General features: G+C 42.2%; 1 protein-coding gene and 1 long non-coding RNA gene across 3 annotated transcripts in view; both read left to right on the top strand.

Moving 5' to 3' along the window:
- The first annotated feature begins 5,303 nt into the window (after positions 1-5,303).
- The window catches only part of LOC138952236 (excitatory amino acid transporter-like), a 62,600-nt gene continuing 52,400 nt past the window's right edge, over positions 5,304-15,503 (top strand). For both annotated transcript variants that reach the window (XM_070323854.1, XM_070323853.1), the window contains exons 1-2: positions 5,304-5,556; positions 14,987-15,262. In XM_070323854.1, the coding sequence (XP_070179955.1) occupies positions 15,189-15,262 (74 nt within the window). In that variant the 5' untranslated portion in view covers positions 5,304-5,556; positions 14,987-15,188. The remainder of the gene's footprint in view (positions 5,557-14,986; positions 15,263-15,503) is intronic.
- Positions 6,818-8,019, top strand: LOC138953401 (uncharacterized). The gene is made up of 2 exons (XR_011451520.1): positions 6,818-7,201; positions 7,500-8,019. It is a non-coding gene; the product is annotated as an uncharacterized lncRNA (long non-coding RNA).

Here is a 15,503-nt window from a genome sequence, read left to right as displayed (position 1 = left end):
CTGTTTTGCGTATGGTACTTTTAAAAGGGGGAAATTGATTTAGGTTAAGGGACAAAACACTTTGGTGAAGAATAGGGGGATTCGTCCGTCCGGTTCTCATCGAAGTTGATATAGCAAATTCTTAGGTATTAGACCATCCTTAAAGTTATCCCTATAGGGAAGAACCGGGTTTTTTCCATCAAGAGGTCCAATAAAGTAAATAGGTTTGAGAGAATTTCATAGTTAGTCAGTCAGGTGACAAAAGATCCTGTAGTGGATAAAAAATGTAGCTAGCTCGATATGCGGAGTCTCGCCTTATAATAGGATTAGCTGGGGAAGGGAGATTAGGTGGCTTCATTGTTTTTCTTATGATAACTTGCGCATTTTTTTATGTTTGCCGTATAAAGGCGACCCGGGATTTTGTACCGACTTTGTATGTGAATTTATAATATTGCGTAAATTGTGCTTGTTGTATTGTTCCATTTGTACACTTATCTAAATAATAAATAAGTCTAATAAACTAAAAGTGATCCCATGAAATTGGCTCTATTATTCGTCTGAATGGTTTTCATTGTCACGTAGGTCGTCATTTCTTCTCGCAATCATAGCCTTTTTAGGAAGATAAGCTAACCCGGTAATTTTAGGTGAGAGAGGATACATTATGCGATAGACAGATTAGAGGTGCATGTGTTCTGCGCGAACTTAGAATCCGGTTTCATTCTAGAATGGACCGGGTCCAGGTTGGAATTCTAACCCTGCGCAAGTACAGGGGTGCCATTCTAGAATGAAACCCTTGAATAAAGGGGGCCGTAATGTTTGTAGGTAAGACAGAGTTGTCTTCCCTTGAATTATCTCCACCTGCACCTTCCCTTTGATAAAATGGGGCTGATTTGTCTACCCCTGAAAAAATCCTTTGGCGATCTTGCGAATGTCATGTCATGTCAAGAAAGTTGACACTCCTGAGTACGCAATAAACAAAGGCAGACCATAGCAAGGGGGACTACCAGGGCGGTATTGTTTGCAGGGCAGTTGTTTTTGTGATGAGAGCCGGTTGCGGCCGCTTGCAATGTCAGCGCTGTCTCCCTCTCGGAAATGTCCGGTTTTTTGACAATTTTTTTGACAGACAGACGGTCAGACCGACTAACCGACAGACAGACTAACAGAAGGACAGAGTGAGTTATAGAGCTGTTGTCACAGGTTTAAAAAAAAGTTGACATTATATCTTCACAATTCAGAAGACCAACTTCATGTATATGAATAAGATTAAAAGTTACAAGCGAGATCGGCAAAACACTGTCAGTCCGGAAATTTCCGTTCGTAGCGATCAGTGCTGAGTGTCTCTCAAAACGGCGTAATCACTTTCAGAACATCACAATCCCAATTCACGATGTCTTTGAGTAAAGTGTAAAAAAAACAGAAAAAAAACCCAACCAAACACACAAAAAACAAAAACAAACAGAAAATCCACATTTGTGGCTTTGGTTGTGTGATAGTCTAACTGAAATGACTATTCCAACTTGGACCCAAATTCCAACCTTGCGCACGGCCGATTCTAGAATGGACCAGCAACAAGGGTTTCATTCTAGAATGGCACCCCTGTACTTGCGCAGGGTTAGAATTCCAACCTGGACCTGGTCCATTCTAGAATGAAACCGGATTCTAAGTTCGCGCAGAACACATGCACTAGGAGAACGAACACAACGCGAGGTAAAAACTAGACATAAAAGTGAGTAAATAACAATTGCACGCACGAGACAATAGATCTGCAGAGCTAAACAAAAGACGTTGTTTGTTTCTTATCTACAACTCTCACGGTTTTCCGCCGGGTCAACAAATATACAATCTTCATAATAGGAAAACTGCTACACTATCAAACAGTGACTTATTTGGACGGAAGGTGACAGGTACAGTCTTTATCAACTATGAAGATATCTTGCATACAAGAAATGTCACGTTTTATTTAAATAAAGAGACCCAGAAATGGTGAATCAAAAAACAAGAATAGCTAGTTAATGGAACGAATAATTGTTAACAAAACAAAACTTTCACAAAGACCTCGACCCAATGATCTTTATAGTGGACAGACACTCATTGGGCGCAAGCCTCATCATTTAAATGAATATTTATGATCTCTAGCAGACGACAACATGGAAAAGGCCGGGTGGGGTGAGACTGTGGTCAGCAGCATCATGAGTCATCTCGAGTCCAACAAGATACTGTGCGAAGAACAACATGGGTTCAGAAAAGGTCGTTCATGTGAAACCCAACTGCTTGAACTCTTTGAGGAACTCACAACCAACTTAGAAAAAAGCCTCCAGACTAATATAGTTGTCATGGATTTTGCCAAGGCATTTGACAAAGTCAACCACAGTTTACTGTGCCATAAACTCCACCACTATGGTGTCCGAGGAAAGGTCAACGACTGGATCGGGAGCTTCCTCAGTGGGCGCCGCCAGTCAGTCGTCGTGGAAGGGGCAGAGTCTGACTATACTGACGTCAAGTCAGGAGTACCCCAAGGATCTGTGCTGGGCCCATGCCTCTTCCTAGCCTACATCAACGACCTACCGGACAGAGTCACTTCAAGCTCGCGCCTGTTTGCAGACGACACCATGCTGAACAGGCCAGTGACTTCTCAACAAGACCACGAGAGTCTCCAGGACGATCTGCGGAGCTTAGAAGCATGGGAAGAAGAGTGGGAAATGTCATTCCATCCTGACAAATGCAACACCCTCCCAATGACTCGAAGCAGAACAACCAAGCCCCACGACTACGTGCTCCATGACCACCAGCTGGAGTCGGTGGACGCCATCAAATACCTGGGCGTCACCATTCAGAAAGATGCAGGTTGGGACAAACACATCAACAACGCGTGTGCCAAAGCCAACAGTGCACTAGGCATGCTGAGGAGAAATCTGAAAATCGGATCTCCAAAGACAAAAGAACTAGCCTACAAATCACTTGTCCGACCAATAGTCGAGTACGCTTGCACAGTCTGGGACCCGCACAAGATCAAAGAGGTCAGTCAGATTGAAAAAGTGCAGCGTAGGGCAGCCCGTTTTGTTCTCAACAGACACAAACAAACGGCCAGCGTGGACGACATGCTCAACGAACTAGAGTGGCCCTCGCTAGAAGAACGCAGGAAAGAGGCCAGGCTCTCCATGCTGAAGAAGATCACATCGGGATCCGCACATGTGAGGTGCGAGGAGCTACACCTACTCGCCTCAAGGGCTAGAAGAGGAGTCCCCACAGAGAGACAGCAATTCAAGCGGATCCCAGCGAGAACAAACTACAGAAAGAACAGCTTCCTCCCAAGAACAATCAGGGACTGGAACGAGACCCCTTCATCCCTCCTCCTCTCACACCCCCAGGCCCCAGACTCCTGCATTGCGCAGGAGTCGAGTTCCTGCATTGTGCAGGAACTCCCCAGCCCCCAGTAGATTCTAGCTAGGCTTTTTTTTTTTTTTTTTTTTTTTTTCACTCTTTGGAATCTGCAACCCTCCACAATGTGACATAATGGTCAGCCTAAATGACCGTGGTCACAATATGGAAGAAGAAGAAGAAGAAGAAGCCCTTGGACCCTGCACTCTACTATCGCTTTACAGCGGGCTGAAAAACGAAGTGTCAAGTAGTAGGTATAGCTTTCAAGGCGAGTAAGTTGAACACATGAGTGAACATGAATGGTCTTCTTTTCTACTACGTCGACATTCTTTCTTTCCGTATCTTCTTGAATACATGTTTTATCAAGCGATGACGCGTTCCTGGTGGTATTGGCCTACATTTTTGTGTGTAAAACTCTGGACTTCTTATCTTTAATGTTATTTTTTTTGAAGTAGCATGAATGTGTATTTTTGCAGAGGTAAGGTGTGTTTGACAGCGTTCGGACAACCTGGTATAAGTCTCTCAAGACACTTTCCAGCAGGTGAAAATGTACCACTCTGTATAAACATTTTGAGATTGTTGGACTCTACATGGTCTAATCTGTTCACACAGATGGCAAGTTTTTTTTAAATTTTAATTTTTTTTTTTTTTAGAAATAAACTAAAACATAAGAACCGAACAACTTACTTTGCCTACAACTCTGTATCTCTGCGCGCAATTTCCGAACCCTTTGGGTTAAACCTACATATAAACCTAGGGTGCTTAAAGGCTGGAGTCTACCCATGAGAACGAATGAAAATAGGTCATGTGTCATAAAGAAAAAACAAACATAGACAGCATTTATTAAGAAATGATTGAAATCATGTATTTGAACTCGAAAATCGTGTTTGTTTGTTTTTTGCAATTTTACTGACTTATTCGCTGGTGATTCTTGTGCAAAAGTCTCGTACCACATCTTAAAGTCTCGTAGATTATCTTATAAATAAAGGCATGACGCCACCTTTTCTGTTCATTTCTCTCCTTAATTGTTGAACGCACATGTATACACATTATGTTTTTTTTTTATATGCATCTCACTTTTTATTTACGTTTTCTCAGAGATAGACTAAAATCATGTTTTCTGTCAAAATGGGCGGGGGAGGAGGAGGGTATAGAAGCATCGCACGAACAGTTCAAAACTTAGCGCATTAAGGTTTTTTTTGTTTTTTGTTTGTTTGTTTGCTTAACGCCCAGCCGACCACGAAGGGCCATATCAGGGCGGATTAAGGGGGTAATCATGTTTTAACTCTGGTTGAAGGGATATACCTCAACAACCTTGGATAAAGCAAAGGTTTGAGAAATTGCTAACACGTTTAATTTCATGTGTTTTTGTGTGTGCTGCATGCATGCTTGAAATTTAGTTTCAAAAGTGGGTACAAAGTGGGTACAAAGGTGGGTACAAAAGTGGGTACAAAGTGGGTACAAAGTGGGTACAAAGTGTGTACAAAGTGGGTACAGAGTGGGTACAGAGTGGGTACAAAGTGAGTACAAAGTGGGTACAAAGTGGGTACAAAGTGGGTACAGAGTGGGTACAAAGTGGGTACAAAGTGGGTACAGAGTGGGTACAGAGTGGGTACAAAGTGGGTACAAAGTTGTGTTTTTTTTCTCGATCTGTACTAGAAAAATAACGTGTTTTGTGTTCTGCTTTGTTTCTCTCTTAGTCTTCTTCAGGTGTGATCATTTGATTGTTGAGTTATGTACATATCCGCATAAGATTCTAAGTAGTTTCTTCATCGTTGTTTTTGTGAACAAGTCTGAATCTTTTATAAAAGTATCCAATCACCTCGACGAGGGGTAGACTCCAGCCATAAGTCCTATTCGTATTTTTACATTTAGTCAAGTTTTGACTAAATGTTTTAACATAGAGGGGGAATCGAGACGAGGGTCGTGGTGTATAAAATATTAATGTTGTATTTTCGCCTTACGTGACTTGTTTATGTTTCTTTATGCTCCCTGTTGCGTTTTTATGCTTGCCGCAGCAGCTTTTCATCAACACACAAGAAGGAATATAAAGGAACCCAACGGGTAGCGTGTGTCGATTGTCAGGAACACGGGTCGCCACACAAACACAAACAAGTTCTCCAGCCTACAAAGTTTTGAGCAGCTATATATCTGCCCTTACATCGAACTGGTTTCACTCGCACCTCCGGAGAGAAGACGGTAAGTTGATGTTTCTGTCTGTCTGTCTGTCTATCTGTCTGTCTGTCTGTCTGTCTCTCTCTCTCTCTCTCTCTCTGTCTGTCTGTGTCTGTCTGTCTGTCTGTCTCTCTCTCTCTCTCTCTCATTCTCTGTCTGTCTGTCTGTCTGTCTGTCTGTCTGTCTGTCTCTCTCTCTCTCTCTCTCTCTCTCTCTCTCTCTCTCTCTCTCTCTCTCTCTCTCTCTCTCTCTCTGTATGTGTGTGTGCACGCGCGCGCGTGTTTGTGCGTGTGCATGTGTGTGTATGTATGTGTGTGTGCGTGAGTGTGGGTGTGTGTGTGTGTGTGTGTGTGTGTGTGTTTCTTGAATTGGGCCATTCTAATCTGAATGTCGCATATTCAGTGTATATGTCACAGTGGAAAGTGGAATCCAGAGGAATCTGAGATTCCCCTAGGGGAAAGTAGAATTCCAGTTTCCCCTCGAGGAAACTGGAATTCTACTTTCCTCTGGATTATTGCCAGATTCCACTTTCCACTGTGACATATATATTATAACTTTGCTTGGACCATTCTGTTACCCTGCCAGAAAATGTACATCAACAATTATCTAAGGGCCTCGTCACACAGCGTTATGTCCTTACCACGACCATGCCGATCACGCCGGTCTGAAAAAGTTATCAAATCAGGGCATATCGCCGTCAAAATCCAGAGCGTGACCAATCGTGGGCCAAACGTGGGAGGATCTCCATGAGCGTGGTTTGGTCGGCCGGGGTGGGATCTGCTAGATCGGGAAGCTGCACGCTCTCCCTACACTAAGTGTGAACTGCACAATACAAGCGTAGCCGTGTCGTGGCGCAGTACAGTCTTGATGTAGTTTTTGTTATTTGACATGTGCTGGATTTTGACGGCGATTATACCCCACCTTCGAAGATGAACGGACCTGATGGTGGTTTTATCACGACCACAGAGATCTCACCACGATGCTACCACGCTGCTTGTAAGATAATGGCGTTCCTGCTACGTTCTTAATGAGACTTTGCCACGCTTTCTGTAGGCCACGTCCCGGGTTTTGTGCAAGCGTGGGGAGAGCGTGCAGCTTCCCGACCCCACCCCAATCAAACCACGCTCATGGAGATCCTCCCACGTTTGGCCCACGATTGGCCACGCTCTCGGACAATTTTACAACGTAGTGGAAGCGGCGTCTATGTGTGACTGGGGTATTTCTAAACTCTTTGTACTGAACACACTAGAAGTTAAACAAACCACACATTCTTGAAGGGGGTCGGGTTGCTATGCATTTGTGACAAATGGATTTGTACATAATTCAGTATTAAAAGTATTGAACAAATGTGTACAGTTTAGCTTGCCATACCTTTAGTTAGCATGAGCTGACTGCGTGATCCTAGTGTCACCTGTTGAAATAGTGAGCTGATTTTTGTGTACTGTATTGTCATTGGCTACTATTGACCAATGAGAGAGGAGATTGCTAACAGGAGGAAGCCATTTTGGATTGTGAAGGGTAGAACATTACAGACAGTTGAAGAGAACAGACGTGTCTCTGAATGTCTCCACGTTTGGGTTGTAATGTTGCTCACCAAACATTGAGGTCGAATGCTGTACGACTCGTGTTGTGGAAGAATCATGTGTGATTCTATGCTGTGAATATACAGGTATTTATTGAATTGTATTTTGCTCAGTAATATTGACCTGTGAAATGACTGTGGGAGTCATGTTGTGGAATGGGTTGAAGAAGCGTGAGCTGTTGTCAGCCATTTTGAAAAGGAGTGTTGTATGTTCTTTTGTAATGAAGTTACTTGTAAATGAGCTGATGTAAATAATATAACAGCATAAGTTAGTTGACGGATAATTGAATAGTATTGAGAAAGAATGGCAGTATTATTTTGTGAAAAAGTTTATCTAAGAATTGAGACTTATTGAGACTTATGGTAGCATAAACTTTTTACGCAGCACCCCGGTCGGAGTGACGAATGCACCACTCGGCGGCGGGAGAGAAAGAAGAGACGGGCATTCCCTCCTTGGCGCCACGGATCCGTGGATTGTGGGCGCAAGGTTGTATCAGCGCAGGAGTTCTGGAAACCGGTGGAACCCCACCCCATATTCACCACGAGCTGTATTCTGTCGTGGGTGATTTGGATCCAGAGTATGTACCCGCTGAATAGTGAGTAGTCATTGTATGTGTGAATTACCACTGAAGAAACATAATCGTCAGGAGGATTGTGTGAGACGAGAACGTCGTCAACTGAGAATTACGTGACATGTGAAATGTGCGTAAAGTGAAACTGTGTTAAACAGGAAACATAATCGTCAGAAGAATTGTGTGAGACGAGGACTTCGTCAATCGTGAGACAGTTAGTCTCCCAAGCTATTCTTCTTATACATGAATGCAAGTGATTTGTAGACTGCATGAGAGATAACATATTTGTATTTTTGTGTTGATGTTGCAATATAGGTACGAGGGCAAAGGGCATTAATTGTGTTCAGTCTTTGTGCCTTGTTTGAGTGTTGTGTGTGTGTGAGACGGGAGTTTGTAAACAGAGTAGCACACGCATTTTTCTGATAGGAGCATAAATACACACAGACACTTACACGAAAAACCATCCGTAACAGCATTGAACCTTGAAGAGCGGGCCACGGGACGCACTAAATGTGCGTTATCATCCGTGTCGTCGGTACAGTGCTAATCTTTAGACCGTAAACGTCTGCTAGTTTTCATACAAAAGATGAACAAGAACGTATATACGAGAAGGAGTATTTTCATACTGCTTTTCATAATTGACATCACATTGTGTGTGTGTGAGTGTGTGTGTGTGTGTGTGTGTGTGTGTGTGTGTGTGTGTGTGTGTGTGTGTGTGTGTGTGTGTGTGTGTGTGTGTGTGTGTGTGTGAGACTGACTAAATGTAATTAGTTGAGATCGACAAGCGCGAAGTCAACAACAAAACAAGAACAATGATTTGTTGTAAACACTATTCAAACAACATAGCAGGCAAAAGGCTAACGAAGTTGAATAAGCCGCTTTTGTTATAATTATGTTATGATTGTCACGAAGTGGTTTGCATGTGAATTTATTATGCGTGTTCTGCCCTTTTGCACTGTCTCTACCCTTTCACACCAAACACTTCAAAAACAGAATTTGGGAGGATGCAGGCTCATTATTTCCTCAACCCAAAACAACATACTTCTTCACTTTAAATACATCAATACGAACAACTTTTCAACACACAGTTCGCACAATCTTCCAGCTTTCACTCAAGGCATGTAAATACATATTATAACAATTCTTTCTCAAATATAGATTAGCGCACACAAGAAGGTACCAACAGACACTCACGAGTTCGTCTCACGGCTCACTGCATGTCGCCAGTTCACTTACTTGTCTCGCTGAATCCTCGTAGAATAATGAATTCAGATGCCAACACACAGAGATGCTAACACACACCTTTCGCTGAAGATGCCACACACACCTCTCACTGAAGATGCCAACACGCACCTTTCACTGAAGATGCCAACACACATCTCATGGAAGATGCCCACACACACCTTCCAGGTTTCTCCCCGAAAAACCCTTCCGCCCGTAGCGGAAACAACCGTCGTCAGCTACGACCGGTCTCGATGAAGACTCCACTCGTCTAGTCATCTGCGCAGAGGTGGTCCCTTGCTTCCACCGTCGTCTAGCGCTTCTCTCGTGTAAGGTCCCTCCCTTATACGCCATGGAAAACCCTCATGGAAACTCCTAAAGAATTTAACCAAGTCTTAATACAACATTCTCTAAAACCATCTCTTCTTCCAAACGTTCATGTACCACTCATACATTCTCGTTCATTCCACGTTCACATTCCGTCCACATTCAATATCCAAACTAATACTTAATCTATGAATAACACTCCCCATACAAAGCATGACCGTCTTACACATAACATAAATGCGAAGCAATTATGTTCAAGAAATTCCCCATAAAAACCCGTGAAACAATTACATCAATAATTCTCTCAACGCTTCACACTAAGATTGGGCGCACTTTATACACACTAACCTTTACGCTCCAGCTATGTATTCCAACGACAATAATATACAACATAGTAAATGATTTACCTTAAGAGACCCGTCTCTTGAAAGAGTACTTGTTCCCAGAACAAGTCTGACACACGCTGAACAACCTTCCCGGTTGGAAATCTCACACGCTGTGACGTTATTTACCCCAGACCAGCTACATGTCTCAAACACAACTCACATCAAGCTAAGCCAGTTTTACGTGCAACACCCGAAACACGTGAATAACGCCAGTCCGGTCAGCTACCCTCGCCTGTACAACATTTAGGGAGGTTAAAAACACGACGTGGTTTCACCTCACAAATATGCTACTCACATCTTTGTGACATCCCCCTTCCCGGGGAAAAAAGAAAATTCTTGAGTTTTCTTTTGATCAAAACAAACAGCCTTCTTTTTCCACACATCCCATAAACCTGTGGTATGCTCTGATCTACGAATGACCTGGACAACATGTCTGTCACCGTATTCCTGTCTCATGCTATTGGATGAACCTCGAATCCTAATTCTTGCCGTTAAAGACACCACCGCATCACATGTTTTGAAAATGTCAACCATCTTTCCAAACACCTGTTCCATATCATCCTTTTGACTATCTGTCAAACCAGGATCAAAAACAATGTCTCCGATTGTCTCTTCCTTCCCCTTAGGCAATGTAGGTAACGGCAACGTTTTCCTCTCCTCAGTCAGAGGTAACACTGCAACATTTGCCTCTCCACCTTTACTTGGGAAAACATCATGACTGCCACAGTCAGACCTCAGTGGAATGCTTTCGCGATATCCACTGCTTACTACCTCAACATCAACAACTTCCTCTGCACAAACTGCATACTTCTCATCCCCTCGTGACACACTCAACACCTCTTTCAATGTCTCATCCTCTCTCAGCAAACTTTCCAGATCCTCCTCGTTAACCGACAAATCAGGAGTAACCACCTTTTTCAATGGCACCGGGGAATCCTCCAGTTTCTTTTTGGCTTTTGCCCTACTCGTACCACACACGACCTTCTCAAGTACCACCTCTTCAGTGATTTTCTTGTGACTTACATCAGCACACAATCCAACACCCTGCGTATTCCCAAGGAACAAATCTACTCTGGGTACCACACCCCGAAGATTACCTATCACTAGGTCAGCGACTGGGTCTGTGAGCACACAACATTTCAACCTTCCCTGAAAATATGGGGTATCGACAACCACTTCCGCCAATGGATACAAATCACTCCGTCCACTGAAACCCTTCACTTTTTGAACCTCTCCCTTTATGTACTGGCTTGGTAAGACCAACGACTTCCTTACCCCAGCTACATTAGCTCCTGTGTCTCTCAGTACTGACACTTGCTTCCCATTAACGAGACCTTCCGCTAATGGCAACGACCCGAATGCTGCCGAGCTTACCACCACTCCAGCGTCCTGACAATCAGCTACCGACTTTGCTGAATTTGCAACCTTTGCACAACCTCTAACGTAATGGCCCAATTCTCCACATCTGTAACATGTGTCCTGATTCCGCTGTTTAGCACCTGTACCTCTAGTACCTCCTTGCTGCCATCCTCTTCTACCCCGCTTACGATCCTCACCTCTGCCTTGAAACCTGGTATTTCTGCCCATACCATCTTGTCTTCTGCCACTATCACCCTGATTACGATTGTACAACTGTCTTGATCCACGATTCTGTTTGAAAGCTACGTTTCCAGTCCCCAAAGGATTTACTTGTTCCTTTTTGGCCAAACATTTATTCGGATGGGCTGATTTGTAAGTTTCTGCGCTAGCAATCATGTCTTTTGAATTGTTACAATCACGTTCTTTCAAAAAGACCCACAAATCAGTGCATACACTGTTAAGAATCTGCTCACACAACACAAAATCAAACAATGCTTCATATGAGGTTTCTATATCAGACAAATTCAACCAACGGTTGAACAAATGCTTCATCTTTGTTACGTATGTGCCAAAACTTTCATTCGCCTCTGGCTTCGTATTGCGAAATTTCTTACGAAATCCATCTCGAGTGCACTGAAACTTCTTCAGCAACTCTTTCTTCAAGTCTTCATACGACAAAGTACCCGTTGAAAACAATGAATGAAACAATGACAAAGCTCCACCCTCCAGATAAGCTGATAAGTATGTAGCCCACTCTGAATCATTCCATTTGTTCGCCTTTGCATGCGTTTCAAATCTGAACAAGAAACTGTCAATGTCATCCTTATCTTCCTTGAACATGGGGAGTTTTGGGTACTGGGGCCTGCTGTAACCTGATTTCCCACCTGCATTTTCACCTTGCTGTGCTTCTGCTTTCTTAAACTCCAAATCCATTTTCCTTGCCTCAATATCTGCTTCTAGCCTTTTTGCATCTAATTCCATTTCTAACCTTCTTGTCTCAGCCTCAGCTTGAGTTTCTAATCTTTTTGTCTCAGCCTCAGCTTGAGATTGTGCTTTCTTTGCCTCAGCCTCAACTTCCAATCTTTTTATCTCAACCTCAGCTTCAGCTTTCTTTGCTTCAACCTCAGCTGCTACTTTCTTTGCTTCCCTTTCCTGACTTCTCTCTTCTCTATCAACCTGATCCTGGGCAAACTTAAACAAAGCTTCTGCCTTTAACCCATGCTTCTCTCCCAAAGCCATATAATCAGCATATGTGTTACCACCAGTATCACTAGTCTCAGCCATCTTTACAACGTCACAATATCAAAGTAATCTCAAAGTAATACAATGGTTCAAGTAACAAGTTCACAAAATTGTTTTAAGTATCAAAAAGTTGTATCATACACCAGTTTCTCGCAATACTAAACACACACAAAAGAGTATCATAAAATACTAAACTAAAAGAAATCTTGTGCCTTTTTTAAAAACAATCCTCAAATTGTTTACTACTTAACTATTTACACAACCAGTCTCAAAAATAAACAATAAACTTAATAGAGTCACACACAAAAAAATTAAATTTGGAAAATATCAGATTAAACAATCAATAGCAGCTTCAAACACTTGTCAATCAATGTCAAACTTAAACTAACAACTTAGAACATCAACAACAACAAAAAATAACAAACAATTAACTAGAAACGTCAAAGTTTCTCAAACCCAAATAACACACTTTAAATGAAAAATTCAATTCCACACACCACTAACCAGCGTCAGATCCTTTAAGGAAAATCAATCGCCAGAGCAAAACCGAAACAAAATTTAAATCTTCTCAACGACAACAACAACAAAAAAATTACCCAAAAAAATGTGTCTAAGTACAAATGTTTGCAAAATATTACTAACCACACAAAAAAAATAAAACAAAAAACCCACAAAACTTCCCCAAACCAACAACTAAATATCAAACACTAGTATAGGGGAGATATTCACCCTATTACTAATCCAACTACAAATAGGAACAACAATAACAATAATAAACAAAACACTTTTCAAGCCAGAGTACACAACTAAAAAAAATATCAGAGACCAACCAAAAAAAAATACAAAATTTCAGAATTTACAAAAAAAAATGGCACACCCTACACTATTTTATTTAAAATAAGCCTGCCCCTCAACGACAACAATCACACACAACAATCAATCCAAGATAGAATCTAAGAAAAATAGTTTTTAAAAAAAACTTATAGGAAAGGGAGCTAGAATTTAGATAGAAAGATAGATGATAAATACACAGAACAGGAAGCAAACAGAAACTAAGGCCCTCTCTACGTACGAACTATACAACTACGTAGACCCCTAGAGCTGGAGAGGGGGTGTCCAATAACATACACATAAACAAACTCACTACAACACGCAAAGTATCAAGGTATGTATAATTAGCTACACTAAGGCACTTCTTTCTCAATTTCCCAATTTCTCCAATGAAAGGGAAGGGAAGCAACTACAACAAAAATCTATCCTTAGAAACAAAAACCTATTTAGGGCTAAATCGGGGTCACCACTGTCACGAAGTGGTTTGCATGTGAATTTATTATGCGTGTTCTGCCCTTTTGCACTGTCTCTACCCTTTCACACCAAACACTTCAAAAACAGAATTTGGGAGGATGCAGGCTCATTATTTCCTCAACCAAAAACAACATACTTCTTCACTTTAAATACATCAATACGAACAACTTTTCAACACACAGTTCGCACAATCTTCCAGCTTTCACTCAAGGCATGTAAATACATATTATAACAATTCTTTCTCAAATATAGATTAGCGCACACAAGAAGGTACCAACAGACACTCACGAGTTCGTCTCACGGCTCACTGCATGTCGCCAGTTCACTTACTTGTCTCGCTGAATCCTCGTAGAATAATGAATTCAGATGCCAACACACAGAGATGCTAACACACACCTTTCGCTGAAGATGCCACACACACCTCTCACTGAAGATGCCAACACGCACCTTTCACTGAAGATGCCAACACACATCTCATGGAAGATGCCCACACACACCTTCCAGGTTTCTCCCCGAAAAACCCTTCCGCCCGTAGCGGAAACAACCGTCGTCAGCTACGACCGGTCTCGATGAAGACTCCACTCGTCTAGTCATCTGCGCAGAGGTGGTCCCTTGCTTCCACCGTCGTCTAGCGCTTCTCTCGTGTAAGGTCCCTCCCTTATACGCCATGGAAAACCCTCATGGAAACTCCTAAAGAATTTAACCAAGTCTTAATACAACATTCTCTAAAACCATCTCTTCTTCCAAACGTTCATGTACCACTCATACATTCTCGTTCATTCCACGTTCACATTCCGTCCACATTCAATATCCAAACTAATACTTAATCTATGAATAACACTCCCCATACAAAGCATGACCGTCTTACACATAACATAAATGCGAAGCAATTATGTTCAAGAAATTCCCCATAAAAACCCGTGAAACAATTACATCAATAATTCTCTCAACGCTTCACACTAAGATTGGGCGCACTTTATACACACTAACCTTTACGCTCCAGCTATGTATTCCAACGACAATAATATACAACATAGTAAATGATTTACCTTAAGAGACCCGTCTCTTGAAAGAGTACTTGTTCCCAGAACAAGTCTGACACACGCTGAACAACCTTCCCGGTTGGAAATCTCACACGCTGTGACGTTATTTACCCCAGACCAGCTACATGTCTCAAACACAACTCACATCAAGCTAAGCCAGTTTTACGTGCAACACCCGAAACACGTGAATAACGCCAGTCCGGTCAGCTACCCTCGCCTGTACAACATTTAGGGAGGTTAAAAACACGACGTGGTTTCACCTCACAAATATGCTACTCACATCTTTGTGACAATGATAATAAAGGCACTGACTGGTGTGCTTCGAATTGAATACGCCCAAGGTCAAGTTAACCAAATAGGACGAAAAAGGTGGCACAACTGACAGATCAAAGACGCAAACCCTTTCTTTCTGCGCAGAATAAGCCAGCCAAGCTAGTCAGTGTAGACTTCCAGCACTGCAGGTAAGGAGAAACCGCAGCATTGCAATAACTGAGGAAAAACTACTTACTCTGAGCACTCCGGTCAAGGCGAAACCGCAGACTTTCAGCTCTGCAGTTTGGAGGACAAAGAAGATTCCCTACGCAAGAAATAAGAAGGGAGACGACACGCGCACTAAGCCATGACGGAGGTTGACAGAAAGCATGACAGAAATATCGAAGAACGATGTTTCTTGGAAAAGAATTCGGATGGCAGGTAAAGGCGAGGACGTGTCAGTATCAGTCTGACAACTGATCTCTTTATTTCTTTTTTATTTATATCTGTTTCTGTTTCTTTCTTTCTTTCTTTCATTCTTTCATTCTTTCTTTCTTTCTTTCTTTCTTTCTCCATGTATTATTTTTCATAGCTTTAACGGCGTCGTACTGTTGTATTTCCGTCCACGCTTAACCGAGAACACAAAATCAGTTTTGATTATTTTTGTGAAAAAATGATGAAT

This window comes from Littorina saxatilis, linkage group LG17 (genome assembly GCF_037325665.1).
Source record: "Littorina saxatilis isolate snail1 linkage group LG17, US_GU_Lsax_2.0, whole genome shotgun sequence".
Lineage (NCBI taxonomy): Eukaryota > Metazoa > Mollusca > Gastropoda > Littorinimorpha > Littorinidae > Littorina > Littorina saxatilis.
Note: the sequence above shows the minus strand (reverse complement) of the source record. Positions and strands in the feature narration are given on the sequence as shown.